The following is a 16,989-nucleotide window of genomic DNA, read 5'->3' as shown; positions in this document are numbered from 1 at the left end:
AGAGCTGTCTACTTTGCAAGTGCATGAAGTTGCTCCATTTTTGCATAGTCTGATCCACTTTAGTCAAATACATCTCATTTGGCCATACAGCACAGCAGTATGCGCTCATGAATATATTATTTACTTGCCAAGTAAGTTTCTCAAACAAAATTTAAACAAACTTTGGCAAATCCGGCGACTAGTTATTCCTCAGAAGAGCTCATTGTAACAGGCTTTGTTTCCCAGTAAACTGATATAAACCCGTGTACGGCGACTCCCGGATATTGCCTCAAGCCAGCCAATCAGATTGTCAATTGCCAATTGGAGAAAATTCTGGCTACTCTATTGTACATCAGACCCATAAATAGGAGATGACAGAAATTAAACGAAAGTTCAGTCATCGTTCTGTAACCCTCTTTCCAAAACCGCACGTCTTTCTTGAAGATACTGGACCACAAAAGAATATATCTTGAAAAAATGTCTGTACATTAAAAGTCGATGTTGTTTTGAACTTTTCTTGTGTGGACAAAAACAGTTCAAAAATATCATCTTTTGTGTTCTGCAGAAGAAAGTCATCCGGGCTTGGAACGAGATAAGGGTGACAGAATGATAACCAAATTTTCATTTTTGGATTATTTATTCTTACTGCTTTTGAATATCAGCATTAAAGGAATAGTTCACTTAAAAATGTTTAAAAAAATTCTGTCATCATTTACTCAACCTCAAGTTGTTCTGAAAATATCTTCTTTTGTGTTCATCAGAAGAAAGAAATTCATACAGGTTTGGAACAACTTAAGGGTGAGTAAAGGATGACAGAATTTTCATTTTGAAGAAATCCTTTAAGTCTTCCATGTTGCATTTTATTCCGGCCAAGAACTGATAGTAAGAGACATGTAAGTTTGGGAACTTGTAAACATGATGTTCCTGTGAATCAGATAAAAACCTGTAGGCTATACGCCGACCACCCAAAATATGTTGCTTGCCAGTTTGAGAAAGCCCTCGGCACTTTTTTTTGTGCAATATGCATCCGTCCGTACCGTCTGAGGCCGAGACTATTCCTGTCATAATCAACGAATCTGTGAAGCTTGAATGCTGAAAATAGAATAAGACAGAACCCTAACCTCACCACAGGACAGATTAAATCAGCCGTTGTTCATTTAAAAACAAGACATTACCACACGGTACGTTCTGTCCTATGGGTTAATATGCTCCTCTACTGACTAATGAGCTCTTTTGAGTGCTAATATTCCATCCATATATTTACAGCTGTGCGAACGAGTTTATTAATATGGAGGAGAAGATGCATGTCTCAGCTGGGTTTGTGCCACCGCACCTTCTGCTCAATGTGTGAAGCCTGTTCCTCCCCTCTGAAACCAGGATTGTAATGCATGCAATTAAGGAGTCTAATTAGGGTAATTAATTCTGTGGGAGAGAGGAACCCAACACTCCGCCATTCACGGTTATAGATCTGACTTAATCCCTGTGCCCTACACTCCAAACACAAAGCTGTCTCAGATAATGGGGGCCAGGGACTCTGCGCGCGTACGTGTGTGTGTGTGTGTGTGTGTGTGTGTTTGCGGATCCGCTGTCTTCTCTCAAGCTAACAGACAGCTCTCAAACTAGAAGGCTCTGGAAACTCTTCAGGCTTGGAAAATGAAGGAAATGGGCAACGGTATACTTCTGAACATTGTGAACGAATCTTCTCGATTCATTTGAACCAATTCACAAAGCAACTGTGAAGCAGAAGCTGTGATTAGCCGCGGTTTCCATCACCCTTCAAATTGCGCAAATTTAAATTGCGAATTGAAAATACGCTTAATGGAAACACGTTAATTTCGCAAAAACTCCCATTTATCGCAAAAAAGGTTTTACGCTCGCATGAGGTGGTTTTTCAGGCAATTCGAAAAAGAAAAATTTCGCAAAACTGCAATGGAAACAGTTTTTGCGCATTTACAGTCACCTGACGTAATGACGCGGTGTGTTTGGACAGAATACGAGACAGAGTTCTTTATTAAATTCATAAAAGACAAAAGAATTACAGGAATAATGGATTCTAAACCTCAAAGAAATAGCACAACCAAGACCTCGAATGAGGGAGAAACACCCAGAAACACCTCATACTCGGGATATATGTGCCGCTCACAGTATAAGTGTCTTTCCTTACCATTAATGCTTGGATGACACGCCTATCTCCTTCTATTAATAATAACGGCTAGTGTGGCGGCTGCAATATATAAACCTACCAACATTCGTTGCCATGATTTTTGGAATGACTTCTCGCAAGAGGGAAAAATTACGCTTTAGTCGCATAACATCAGATAATGGAAACGCCGTCGTTTCGCAATAGTTTTTTATCGACATTTAGAAAAAAATCGTAATGGAAACGCGCCTGTTGAGGACTTTATTTGAGCAGGTCTGTCATTTTAGCTTGAAAACAACATAAACAAAGGTCTGAAATCCAAAAGACATCAAACATTTGTAGATGAAATACATCCAATATAGCCTTGTATTATATAACTTAATTAAGAAATACAGAATATATTTAACCAAATAGACTTCTTGTAGCACTTTATTCACTGTAAGATTAATTTAAATGAACAGAAATGAATCTGATGTCTATTTATGTGAGAGAGATTTTAGATGATATGTGTGTGAATTTTTTCCCTATTCCCAAATGAAACAATTTGCCAAAAAGTTAGAATATTGCTGTATCGATTAGGACTGTTTGTGTGTGTTTAGATGTGTCTCTGTTTGTGACATATACACACACAAGTACAACATTTGAAATGTTTTATGTACTGTATAAATGAATGAATCAGTGAATTGTATTTTTGTCTTCAGAAGGAAAAAACAGTAACAGTCAGTGTGTTTGTGTAGGAAACTAAAGCATATTTATCTCTTTTAAATGCTGTCTTTATGCTGTCTCTCTTCCACACACACATATTAAGATCAAAACACTTACACATAATTGCACATCCTGTCATTTTAAGAAAACCAGCGTTCTCTTGTTCACTCAGTGTGGCTTTGGAAAAGCTTGAATAACTCATTTAGTTCCTTTACATAAACACAGACCAACATTACTTTCTCTTTCTGTCGTTCTTTCTCTCTCAAACACATCCAAAAGCTCTTCCTCCCAGCCATCCAAACCCTCATTCTTCTATTTCTGCTCCAGTGTGTGAATCCACTGAGGACAAACACACAACAGAAAGTATGTCACATTCAGCAAAACAAACCGCACAAACAAGCCTTAATCAAACATATTTCCTGTCACAGTAGAAACACACACACAAAGCTTAGTTATTGCTTTCATTGTCTTTCCCACAACCCATCATCTCTATTTCATCTGATTCTTTCTGTCCATCTTCCTCTTTTTCATTCTCTCTCTCTCTCTCTCTCTCTCTCTCTCTCTCTCTATCCCTCGAGCCCTACGCAGGCACAGATGTCAGGATACATTATTTCAACTGGCTACCTCCCATGTTTCTCCTATTTCTCCTCCTTTCTCTCTGTGTTTCTTTCGTTCTCTTTTCCCCATCCATCCTGTGCTCTCCGGGTGATAGTGATGTTTGGGTTTTAGTGCGCTTCGGATACACAAATGATAAAAGAAGAGCTAAAAGCTCGACAGGATCTCGCAGAAGGCGAACATTTTGTCCCGAGTTTGTCTCTCAGTCTGTCTGTCTTACACACACACACACACACACACACACACACACACACACACACACACACACACACACACACACACACACACACACACACACACACACACACACACACACAGCCAGAGAATTATGGTTGGCTCTAGAATCTGTCCAACCCTAAAGTACTCCAGATGTTGGAGTGTGTGTGTGAGTGTGTGTGTGTGTGTGTGTGTGTGTGTGTTTTCAAGTGTGCGGTTCTGGCTGTTCTGTCAAACAGAAGAGCCGAAATGGATTCAGTTTTTTTTTTCTGTGAGTGTTTAGAGACGTTGTTTCATGTTTGGCTTATAGGCGCACACACACACACACACACACACACACACACACACACACACACACACACACACACACACACACTGCTGTTCTCGCTACTTTGCTCGTTTGGCAGTGTTCTGCTTGCTTTCATTAGAACCTGTAATTAAAACGACAGTGAAATGTGATTACAGTGTTTAAGATGTTGGACTGCGTTGGGCACAAGCTGAAATAGTGCTGGGTGTCGCGTTGCTGAAGACAGGGCGCCAGAGATCGTGCAGGACTCATTTGTACGGTTGAAAAGTGTTTTTGTACATACGAATATGTGAATAGTGTGATAGGTCTGTGTATCGATATGTACATGAGTTACAATATACGATACATTGTAATACTGTGAGAAAGGCGATATATTGCTTGTTTTTGTAGGAAGAGAAAATCTGTCATAAAGACGGTAATCATGTGCATAATACCTGAGCAAAAACTTTATTTAATCAAAACAGTGGGATCTGCATTTGCATATATATACATATATAAGTGTGGGGTAAGAAATATATTTTTAAAGAAATTAATACTTTTATTCATCAAAGAATCGTAATCATTCAAATGTCTCACGGTTTCCATTAAAATATTAAGCAGAACAACTGTTTTCAACATTGATAATAATCAGACATGTTTCTTGAGCAGCAAATCATGATGTTAGAGTGATTTCTGAAGGATCATGTGACACTGAAGGCTGGAGTAATGATGCTGAAAATTCAGCTTTGATCACAGGAATAAATTACATTTTAGAATATATTAAAATTGAAAACATTTATTTTTAATTGTTATTATATTACAACATGTTAACTGTATTTTTGATCACATAAATGCTGCCTGGGTGATGTAATCATTTAATTATCATCAGTGTTTTGGCACTGATGCCAGATATGACATTCAGTTATTATGAATAACCTTATGTGATGCATTTATGAAGTTAAAAACAAAGAAAGATAATTGTCATAGGGACCTGTTATTTGGAATATTTAGCAGATTCTAAAAATAATTATATAAAAATAATTTAATCAAAAACAAAAAATAATAATTGTTGATTTTTCAGCAACTATTTTGTAATATATACCATTACAGTGATATGAAATGATTCCTGATCCCGCCCATCTCTTGGCTGAAACCACTTTAGCCGTCTCCCCGTGTGCCCGTGTGTTTGCCGTTTGGCTTTGATGTGACCCAGAAACCAACAGTCCACCAGAATTTTCAGCCACACTCTCCGCTCCGCTACTCCTCTCCTGTTTTTTCTGTTTTATACTTGCTGGCATCTTTATATAGCAACCCCCTCCTTCCCTCTTTCTCCATCTCTTTATCTCTCTTTCTTTCTCCCTCTTGCTTTCTTTCACTGAATGCCATCTCCTTCCTCCCTTCAGACCATTGACCCACTTCCCTGTTTTCTTGCTCTTTCTTTCCCTCCACACTTTTGTCCTTCACCTCAACAACTTCTCCGTCTCCGCTCTTGAAGTGAAAGTTGTCCGGAGGGCAAACAAATGTTTTGGCAGTGTTGCGTCAGCGGCGTGTTTCGTGTGGCTAGGCTGATTTAACATGTTGAGTGTGTGGTGTGCCGGGTCAAAGTGGAGCACAAGAACAGAGACTCCAGTAGAAAAGGTAGATACTACAGACAGACAGACAGACAGACAGACATACATACATATAGATAGACAGATAGATGGAGATAAACAGACGGATAGATAGACAGACAGACAAACCGATGAATGGATAGATAGATAGACAGACTGACAAACCGAATTTATAGATAGATAGATAGACAGACAGATAGATGAATGGATAGATAGATAGATGAATGGATAGATAGATAGATAGATGGACAGACAGACAGACTGACATATATATAGATAGACAGAGAGACAAACCAAATTGATAGATAGATAGACACAGACAGACAGACAGACGATAGACAGACAAACCGATGAATGGATGGATAGATAGATAGATAGATAGATAGATAGATAGATAGAAAGATAGATAGACATACAAACTGAATGGATAGATAGATAGATAGATAGATAGATAGATAAATGGACAGACAGATAGACTGACATATAGATAGACAGACAGACAGACAGACAGACAGACAGACAAACCGAATTGATAGACAGACAGACGATAGACAGACAGATAGACAGACAGACAGACAAACCGATGAATGGATAGATAGAAAGACAGATAGATAGATAGATAGATAGATAGATAGATAGATAGATAGATAGATAGATAGATAGATAGATAGATATCTAGACAGATAGACAGACAGATAGACGAAAGATAGACAGACAGACAAACCGATGAATGGATAGATAGAGAGATAGATACAGACATACAAACCGAATGGATAGATAGACAGAAAGACGATAGACAGACAAACCGATGAATGGATAGATAGATAGATAAATGTACAGACAGATAGACTGACATATAGATAGACAGACAGACAGACAGACAGACAAGCCAAATTGATAGATAGATAGATAGATAGATAGACAGACGATAGACAGACAGACAGACAAACTGATGAATGGATGGATGGATAGATAGATAGATAGATAGATAGATAGATAGATAGATAGATAGATAGATAGATAGATAGATAGATAGATAGATAGACAGACAGATAGACAGACAGACAAACCGATGAATGGATAGATAGATAGATAGACAGACAGACAGAGATAGACAAACCGATGAATGGATAGATAGATAGATAGATGATAGTACAGATATCTAGGTGGCCAGAAGGAAAAGTTGAGCATCAAATACTTTGATCTCCTCCAGTCCTCTCTCACTCTTTCTTTCTCTTGTCTTTCTTTAATTAAAATGCACTGGATGTTTAGGCTCATGCAGTCATGACTCATCTATTCTGAATTGAACCCACTCAGTGTAAGCAGATATAGATACATCCAGATTCCTGTTGCAGTAAAGCATAGATCTGTTGCCCACAGTCATGACCCAGTTAAGCTGGATGTCCTTCCTCCTCTCCGACCTCATCCTCACTGTCAGCCGTGCCGGAGCACCGATGACGCTCTTCATAACCCCACATAACCCAGGAGTCCTGCAGAGATATCCCATCATGCCTTGCTCCTCTCTTGTGTTCTGAGATGAAGTGTTGTATTCTAGATTGCTGGTGTCTGGAGAGGCTTGTTGGTACTGTAGCACTTAAGCCAGAGTATATATAATGCATTATGATATTCTTTATTCATTGAAGAGGAATTCATAACGCTTCATGCACGTCTTGCATATAATGCACAATGTAATACAGTATATATATATTTATAAATACTTGAAACTACAATGCGCAATAGTTATATTATATACTTCTGTTAACAGTTACATAATTTGACTCATCATCATTAAGCTCTTTAACGGTATAACTATTAAAGTCCCCCTGCAGTCAATAGTTTTATCTTGAGATGCACGATATATCGGCCACCGTATCGGTATCGGCCGACATATGTTCATTTATAATGTTATGGTTATCGGCCCAATAAGAAAATTTGGCCAATATATTAAAGCCGATAAATAATGTATTATTTCCTTCAGATGTGCTCTGTTCAACATGATGGTTTTGAATTGCTTGAAGTATGATCGAAATCACTTCAAAAAAGGGAAATACAGTTAAGTGCAACATGCAGCGCAAATCTGTCACATAGGCTACATAAAACTTAAATGAGAAAAAACATTATTATAATTATGTGCTTGGGACATGGCTTTTAATGCTGCGACTTTTGTAATCAGGCTCTCAAAAATTATATAAAAATGTGGATTTAGACCAATATATCGGTTATCGGCTTTCAAATATAAAGAATTATCGGTTCATATAATGTTCATATCGGTGCATCCCTAGTTTTATCCCATCTTTGATAATCAAATTGAAAATAGCTTGAATGTAACTCGACACCCTTGATTCATTTAGTATATGCGGATCCATAAATATGCAAATTAGCCCCGCCTCCACTCACTCACACCAGCTCAGAGTACCTGATCCACTCGGTCAGCTTTACTGTGGTAAACGCTACACAATGGCAAGTGGAAATACTGGTTTAATTCAGCCATATATGTTTGAACCAGAAACTGAAGAGGAAGAGTGAATTATACAGGCTCGTCTATATAACGTCAAACACATAACGGTAATTAATATCCTTTTGCTTGACTACGTTATCAAACAGCTAATAATGTGTTGCTAATGTTTCACAAACCATGTTCCCGTTCGCCATCTCAGAGTCAGGCAGATTTTGTCCTTGTTCCAGTTCTTTTTTAAATGTTTCATATACATTTAGATTCGTTTTTTAATTTATATTTACATTTACGTTTATGCATTTGGCAGACGCTTTTATCCAAAGCGACTTACATTGCATTTCAAGGTATACATTTACATTCTTATCAATTCTTGCTTTCCCTGGGAATCGAACCCATGACCTTGGCGTTGCAAGCGCCAACGCTCTACTGTTGAAGAGCGTGTATATTACGTATAGAAAGGGAACAGGATCAAAGCTCATTGTGTCTGCGCCGTGCCGCTGCACCACAGCGTATATTCCATCATCTCTTCATATTTAATCTGTTTTGTATTCTATGTAATACATTTAGAGGCTTTATGAGCGTTGATGGTGTTGATATTCATACAGTAGATCCCACAGCTGATTTACAGTCCAGCAGATTTTACAGTCTGAACAGGATTAGAGCTGTCTGATCTCATTACATGAGCCACCAAATGCTTTATTTGTTTACACGCTTATTTATAGACTCAAATCAAACTTATCTGGAGAAACGATGAGGGATTTTTCAGATCTCTCCCTCTCTGCGACCCCTGCCCTCGTAAGCTGCTTTTCTTCTCTCGGACAATTGCTCTGCTGGAGTTTTGATTCGTGTCGTGTGTTTACTCGTACAGGCTGATGGGCTGGCGGAGGCATGAGCAGTATTAGAGAAGGAATGGTTAAGAGGTCAGAGGTTAAACTCTCTCTAGTGGTTCATAAGCCTGTCTGGCAGGCCTCCAGTATACCAGGCTTCTCTCATACTCGACCACTGGAGCCTTTAACCTCACGCGCTCCCGCTCTAACACACTACAGCATACATTTACAGCATGGAAAAGCATGCGCTGTCTGTGAGTGTGGTGTCATGCATGCTTTGGGACTGCAAGAGTGTGTTTTGGTGTGTGTAGACGCGTAAGTGTGTGTGTGGTCCTTGCGTGTCTGTGGTCTGGTCCCTCTGAAGAAGCTGGCAGCCCTGTGCCCGAGAGAAGAAATGACCGTAATCTGTCTCGATGGGTAGAATCGTGAATAACTGGCCACAAATGAAAATGTCATTGAGCATACAGGGAAGATCATGCAGGGCTGTGGCTAATGGGGTCAAAGGTGGAAATGATTCAGATCCAGAGGAGCCCACAGCAATGCATTTTATGTCAAAATATGAGGAATATTGCGAGTTTGGTATTTGGTACAAGTTGAGCTTAACCTGGAGTTAACATGCGTTTTGGTCGATCGGGTCACAAGTAGACGAGGGAGACACATTCCCGTTTACACCTGGTGTTTTAGTCCGTCTCTTTTGTCCACTTTCAACCACTTCTGTCCTGATTTCTTCGCGGGGAGGGTCTATGAGCGGGGAAATGTTTGGGCTTTTTCAGATCTTTCGATCTAATGGATGGAATAAGGTCACACAATTTACGCATGAACGCGACCAGAGATGACGGAAAAACACACGGAGAGCATCAGCTTTAGTTTCTGCTCTGACAGCCGAACGCTGTGAGTGTGTGTTAGAAACCAGGAATGATGAGAACCAAACCAAACTTCAAACCAAACTTGGGTCTTCAGCCAAAGTTTAAATCCCGTCTGGCTAGCCGCTTCCAATAATGTTACGCATGAGGTCAGTAGTGGAGAGTAGATGGTCTTTTGTGGCTCTTTGAACACATTCGACCACATTACAAAAGCAATCCGGTCGAATGTGTTTTCCACTACCTCTGGAAGTGGTCGAAAGTGGACAAGCTCAAAAAGTTTTAGCTGTGTACACCTGTATTTAATGTCGTCCACTTGTGATCCGATCGACCAAAAGCATCTTAGTACCAGGAGTAAACACGGCCATAATGTTGATGACCACAAAACATTTATTTCCACTAGTCCCTATAAGGTTACTAAACCTATTAAAAACTAAACTAAACCTATTAAAAAATGTCTGTTATTTGAAATGATACTGAAATAAAAATTAAATATTAATATTAGTTGGAAAAACTGAAACTAAACGAAAATGAGAAATGTTGCCGTGGCAATAAACTCAAACAAGTTTAAGTTGAAGCACTCAAATTATCATCTGGAAATAAATAATAAATTAAACCTAAATAGCAGTATTAAAAAAATTAAGAAAATGATAAAAGCACATAATGAAATTACGAGAAGTTAAACTAAAATGAACATAAAAATAAATAAAAGCCAATACAAAATATTACAAAACCTAAAATAAAATATTTTGCTGATTCATTGTTTTAAGGATTCTTTGAAAGTTACAAAAGTGCATTTATTTTTGTAACAATGTAAAAGTATTTACTGTGTCCTTCTTGAATAAAATTATTAAAAAGTAATGTTTTTCTTTCTTACAGAAAAAAAACTCTTACTGACGCCAAACTTTTGAACAGTAAAATGCAACGTGCAGTCGGTTATTTATTTATTTGTGTGTGTGTGTGGTAATTATACCACAAATGCTGTCACTCGAGCTGAACTTGTATTGAACCAGCAACATTCCTTAAATATTTCATTCACAAACTAAGCTTTTTTTTTTTAAATATTTCAATCCGTTGTCTCCCAAGAGAAATATTCAGTTTTGTAATACTTTATTATTGATGGGATCAGAAAATTACATTAGAGCACATGTATTGTCCTTACATTTTGAGGCCCAGCTCAATGTACAGTCAAGGGGCCCAGAATTCCTTGCTACGGCCTCATATGTCATTTATGTTTTAAACGTGTTTGCATTTGACGACTGTATTCTAGCGTTACTGTGTGTGTGTGTGTGATCATCTGGGACATTATGAGCTGCAATTATGCACCATTGCCAAGACTGTCAGTGTGATATACTCGTATACATACCTCAAGAGGCTCCTTAATCTGTCCTGCTCGCACACACACACACACACACAATCTCATGTTAGCCTGTAGGCTTTCAAACGCGGCTCTTTATCATACACTCGCACAGAGCTATTTATAATGACATCGCGGTCTTGTCAGACACGTCAGGGTGAAAGTCGTCCACAGCGAAACGTTGTCTCTTGTGCCTCGTCATAAACTGACCAATCAGAACGCTCAGAAACATTAAGAGAAGTGCCATCATTACAACATCAGCAGTCATTTTCCCTCTTAAATTGATGTTGTTTTGGTGGATAACGGCATAAATTGTGCCTCGCACGAACATTGCGGCGTTTCTCCTGCTTTTAAAGTAAATGGAAAACATTATGATTTCGTGACGGCGCTGAGTCTAATGTAGCACCTTTTCTCTTTCTTTTTGGGTAAATTCTACCGTCCCTCTCTCCTTAAGCTGTCGGCGCTCTCTTAATTGCTTATGAGGACTTCATTAATGGCTTAAATCAACCATACCAATGTGTTGCTGGTGATTTATTGAGTCTTATTTAGTTTCAGGAAATATGAAGTGTGAGCCAAAGGTGGAAATAGTTGGCCGAGGACAGCAGTGCAAATCTCTCTTGGTTCAGTACTGTACTGAGAAGAAGAAAAGAAGAAAACACATTGTATTTCACACTCACACACTGAGTTCTAACTTCACGTTTTACAGCTCAGTAATGGATGTTTTGAGATTTGGGTGCTTTTAATGGAAAATTAGGGGTTATTTACTGCTCATTGTCTATGGACAGCATCTGTGAAATGTTGCTGATTGCCAAGATCATTCATTTTGTAACAAGGAGGAAACATGCTTTAAGTGTGTTTATATATATATATACAGTGCTATGCATAAGTTTAGACACCCATGCTAAACTTGACTAAAAAGAGGAATAAAAAATCATCTTTTGGAAATTGAACTTAATGCCTTCATTTAAAAAATTAGGAAAAATCCAACCTTTAAGGACACCAATTTTCTTTGTGAATGAATAATGTATCGTAAATAAATAAATGTTCTTCCTTAAAATACAGGGTGCATAAGTTTGGACACCCCTATGTTAAATTCCCATAGAGGCAGGCAGATTTTTATTTTTAAGTATTTTTATTTATTTTTTGTTTAGGATACTATGCATCCTGATAAAGTTCCCTTGGCCTTTGGAATTAAAATAGCCCCACATCATCACATAGCCTTCACCATACCTAGAGATTGGCATGGGGTACTTTCCATAAGATCATCTCTCAATGCAAATGACACTAGCTATTAGGCTAACTGAAATAAAACCATGCCAATCTCTAGGTATGGTGAAGGCTATGTGATGATGTGGGGCTATTTTAATTCCAAAGGCCAAGGGAACTTTATCAGGATGCATAGTATCCTAAACAAAAAATAAATAAAAAATACTTAAAAATAAAAATCTGCCTGCCTCTATGGGAATTTAACATAGGGGTGTCCAGACTTATGCACCCTGTATTTTAAGGAAGAACATTTATTTATTTACGATGCATTATTCATTCACAAAGAAAATTGGTGTCCTTAAAGGTTGGATTTTTCCTAATTTTTTAAATTAAGGCATTAAGTTCAGTTTCCAAAAGATGATTTTTTATTCCACTTTTTAGTCAACTTTAGTATGGGTGTCTAAACTTATGCATAGCACTGTATATATATAGCCTATATTAGAGCTGCACGATTAATTGTTAAAAGATCACTGTCTCGGTTCAAACACATACGTGATCCTAAACGGCAATGATTCGGCTATGTCTAATTAACCTTTGACAAGTACGATCACAGCGAACACTCAAACAAGTCCGAAATGCTGATTCATCCAGTAATGGAAGATGTGAAGTCATTGAATCATTCATTCAAAACCGATTTTTAAAAAAGTAATTCATTCAGATTAATTAAAAATTTTAAATGGACTGCAATAATTAACATTTTGTCTCAACCTCAGGTGAATTATTGAATTAATTAAATTAAATTACTATTTGTTTAGTTGTCTGTTCAGAATCATGGGAGAATCGTGATCACTCTTTGAAACAAAAAAACATGTGATTCTCTCTCTCTCTCTATATATATATAGTTATAAATAGAAGTGGGCGAGAGGAAACAAACATTCAATAGCTTTGTGTGAAGAAAAGATCCTAATTTAAGTATTGATTGAAAATCTTACCTTCTGCCATAGCTCTTAAATCCCATCAGTGTGATTTAAATATTTGCATATTCAAAACTGTTTCAAGACACATTATAATCAATCCCTGATGTCAAAGCTGTTGTGATATGTCTCGATGTGCCATATTTCAATACACATGAATATTCATGAGATTTCAAGTGTGTCTTTTTAGAATTATTTGTTGTTATTCATATTTTGAATTAGCTTTAATTGAACATTTTCAGTTTCCTTTTGTCATTATTATTTTTTATATTTATATTTAACTTTAATGCATATTTATTTCAGTTTTAGTTTGATTAATTTAGCACTCTTGTTTTTCATCTAATATTTAAATTTTCTTTTAGCTTTATTTCAATGAACAAAAATACTTTTTAATAGTTTTAGTTTGTTAACGATAACATCACTGGATTTGCTGCAAATATTTAAATTAATATTAAAATGTTAATGTATTTAACACGAAATCTATGGATTCAGAAGACTTAAAAATAGTCATATGAAGTACTTGTATGATGCTGATATGGTCATGTTTCACCCGTTGCTTTCACTGTATGGGCAAGAGCAGCGTGAACACTCTGCGAACACTCTTCTTTTATGTTGCATGAAGAAGAAAAAAAGATGCATAATGTAATGAAATGAGGGTGAGAAAATGAAAACGTAATTTTTAAACGCATGTTCATTTATGAGGTTTAAAATGCTTGTCTATGGTATTCAACAGGTTAGAAATATTCCCAAATATTCCTTTAACTCGCAGATTTGAATATTTATGATGATTTAGACTCTGCCGTGAAAAATATATCTAACATGCATGCAACACAAATACACACAAACACGCACATACACACACACACAAATGTGCTTCCACAATAATAGCCGTGGGATAACGCCCACACATAACACACACGTCTGACTGACTTGCGCTTTATCACCATCATTAGTGCGACAAGAGGCATCCCAGAAACCCTTTACATAAACACATGCGTGGGAGATGCACACACACACACACACACACACTCAGAGCCTCCTCGTCTGCATTTGTTCCTTGTTTTGTTCAATAAATCGCTCTTCTGGCCTTTACACGTCATTCTTTTTATCAGTTCTTCTCTCTTGAATCTTTGTGACATGCAGCTGCTACTGTCAAATGTTTCACTCTTATCGTGGAGAAATACACACACTGATGTGAATAAAATACGCACAGTCATTAAGAACAAAAGACTGCGTTGTTTCTCCATGACTTCTGCCCTTCGTTTCTTTCTGTTCCTGTTTTATGAGACTTGGAGAATGGTGTTCCTCCGCCTCTCCATCCTCCATTTCTCCTCATCCTGCCATCACTGCCGATCATAGTCTCAATTACTCATCCTGTCTCTATTCTTTCATTCTCCCTCTCTAGTCCTCGTGTTTCCATCAGCCTCTCTCATCCCATTTTTACCTCTTTATCTCTCTCTGTGCTCCATTTATCTTTAAAGGATTGCCAAAGGTTCAGCTTTGCTACTTACAAGTATTGTTCTTGTTTGTCTTTTGTTTCTCCTCTTTTCTTTTTCTCTGCTCCAAGACCTTTCAGTACCTCACCTTTACATTCACATTCCCTCTCTCTCTCTCTCTCTCTCTCTCCACTCTTTCCTACACTTTCTTTTCTGTTGTCCGCTCACACATTTGGTCTTTCCATCACCTCCTATCATCTCTATTCTCAATCACATCAGCAACAGCTTGTCACAGAGCATCAGTGTCTCTCTCTCTCTTTCTCTCTCTCCATCTTACAGAATGTCTCAGAATATCTAGATGTTTTAGGGTTACAGTTAACCTTGACCATCTTTCGATGAGGCTGAGAGCACGAGATGAAAGTGTGAAGGTCTCTTTTTTTTTCACACCCTCCATCAGTCATGTTATTTTACTGCCCAGGGTTATTTATTTCAGAAACAGACAAAATTGTTCAAAAAGTTAAATAAAGGAATGAATCAGAAGACACTCAAATATTATTCACATGAAGGACAGAGGTGTGTCTGACCTCCATTTCATTTTCTCTCTCTCTCTCTCTCTCTCTCTCTCACTCCATCCTTCAGTAAATAAGATCTGGCACTCTCACTTACATCAGGTCATTATTTCTCTCTCTCTCATTTAAGATGGCCAGACCTTATTACCAAGGACAAGCTGTCCTGTCCTGTCTTTGGCCCACATGTAACCAGCCATCGTCCTCTCTTAGCTCACTTCAGCCCACATGCATCTCACACAGCATCACCTGTAGCCCACTCCTCATCAGCACCGGCCATCGCTGGCCCACTTACTGCCGGTCCACAATATCATTTCTCAAAATCCTGTCAGCGTTCTGGAGGAAGTGAAATGAGTGCTGGATTGGGCGAGTTTGTGTGTGTCTGAGTGATGGATGCAGTTAAAGGCGTTTTAGGGAGTTAAATGACCTCCTCTGGGACCGGAAATTAGGCCTCATTAGAGCAGCACCATGATGCAGAGTGACATTTCTACGTGTTAATCCACATTAGATCAAATATATGTGTGTCAGTGGGAACTATTACTACAGTATCAGATCTGTGTCTGAGAGTCTGTTCACGACAGCATACACATTCTGTTTTTGTTAGCATACAAGGTTGTATGTGCAGTGAACACTAGGTACATTTTCTGTATGCATACAAGACTCAGATGGCAATTTGCCAAAATGTGCTTTACACAACCAGAGCACAACGCCTTATAGGTGCTGTATGTAACTTTTTCACTCTACTAAAGCATAAAAATACCATAATCTGTTTGCATATATTGAGGAAACATGCTAAGTCCACATACTCGTTTCTCTGAAAAACACTTCTACAGCCAGTTATTTTACTTTGAAATGTGCTGGAATGTTTGTTTTGGTCTGTGTTACTGCATGTTGCCAATTTTCATTGTCCATTGCGCTCGTTCCTGTTGCGTGTGCTCAACCCGTGTGAGCGCCGTCCAGTCTGAGGAGCAGGAGGCGGGAGAAACGACGATCTCCGATATTTAGAATTCGACTGCAGTACCTATTTCGACCACTAGTTGTCATTCTTACATACTGCACCTTTAACGCTTGTAAATAAAGCTTGCCGTGCCGACATCACAAGTACAGCAGTTATCTCAGATATCGCATTAGATTACCAAATAAAGCTTTGGCGGGACAAAAATTCATTTTACGGGAAAAAACCCTGCTATCGTTAACATCTGTCTTGTAAGACTGCCACATTTTTACTCAAACTTGGATTGAGAATATCATTTTAAAATTCAAAATAACTACTAGGTTCTGATGCTAACTATTTTATACATTATATGCACAATATCTCTGGATATATTTGTGGAAGTATCAGTACAAATCTTAAATAGTTTAGTTTCCCTTAAAATGAGAGAAACGCACTTGAGAAGCAACACTGCATAAGACTCTGATTTTGTTACTAGTTTTAAGTAAAAAACAGGTTTAAAACAAGTGAAAAAATCTGCTATTGCAGTGAGACAAATACACTAATATAGACGTATATGCAGGATACAATCTATGAAAACAATGCTGAATATTTAATGCGGTGTTGCATTTCAAATATTTATCTCTTTTTAAAAATATATATTTCTGTGTATATTTTATTAAATTTTTTCTCGAGAAAATGCCATAAAAGACTAAATAAAAACATTAAGAAGTCTGTTTTTGAATGGTTGATTTATTGCTGTGTGTATGATATAATAATAATAAAACCTCTTCTTTTCTTTCACAGCTACATCAGACGGGACGCG

General features: G+C 37.8%; 1 protein-coding gene across 2 annotated transcripts in view; it reads left to right on the top strand.

Annotated features, from left to right (window-relative positions):
- efnb3b (ephrin-B3b) overlaps positions 1 to 16,989 on the top strand; it is an 84,952-nt gene that overhangs the window by 58,816 nt on the left and 9,147 nt on the right. For both annotated transcript variants that reach the window (XM_084403889.1, XM_084403890.1), the window contains exon 3: positions 16,971 to 16,989. This exon is cut by the window's right edge and continues 74 nt beyond it. In XM_084403889.1, coding sequence (XP_084260015.1) covers positions 16,971 to 16,989 — 19 coding nt within the window. The remainder of the gene's footprint in view (positions 1 to 16,970) is intronic.

This window comes from Rutilus rutilus, assembly GCF_951802725.1.
Source record: "Rutilus rutilus genome assembly, chromosome: 3".
NCBI lineage: Eukaryota > Metazoa > Chordata > Actinopteri > Cypriniformes > Leuciscidae > Rutilus > Rutilus rutilus.
The sequence above is the reverse complement of the archived record's forward strand: the minus strand, read 5'-3'. Positions and strand labels throughout refer to the sequence as shown.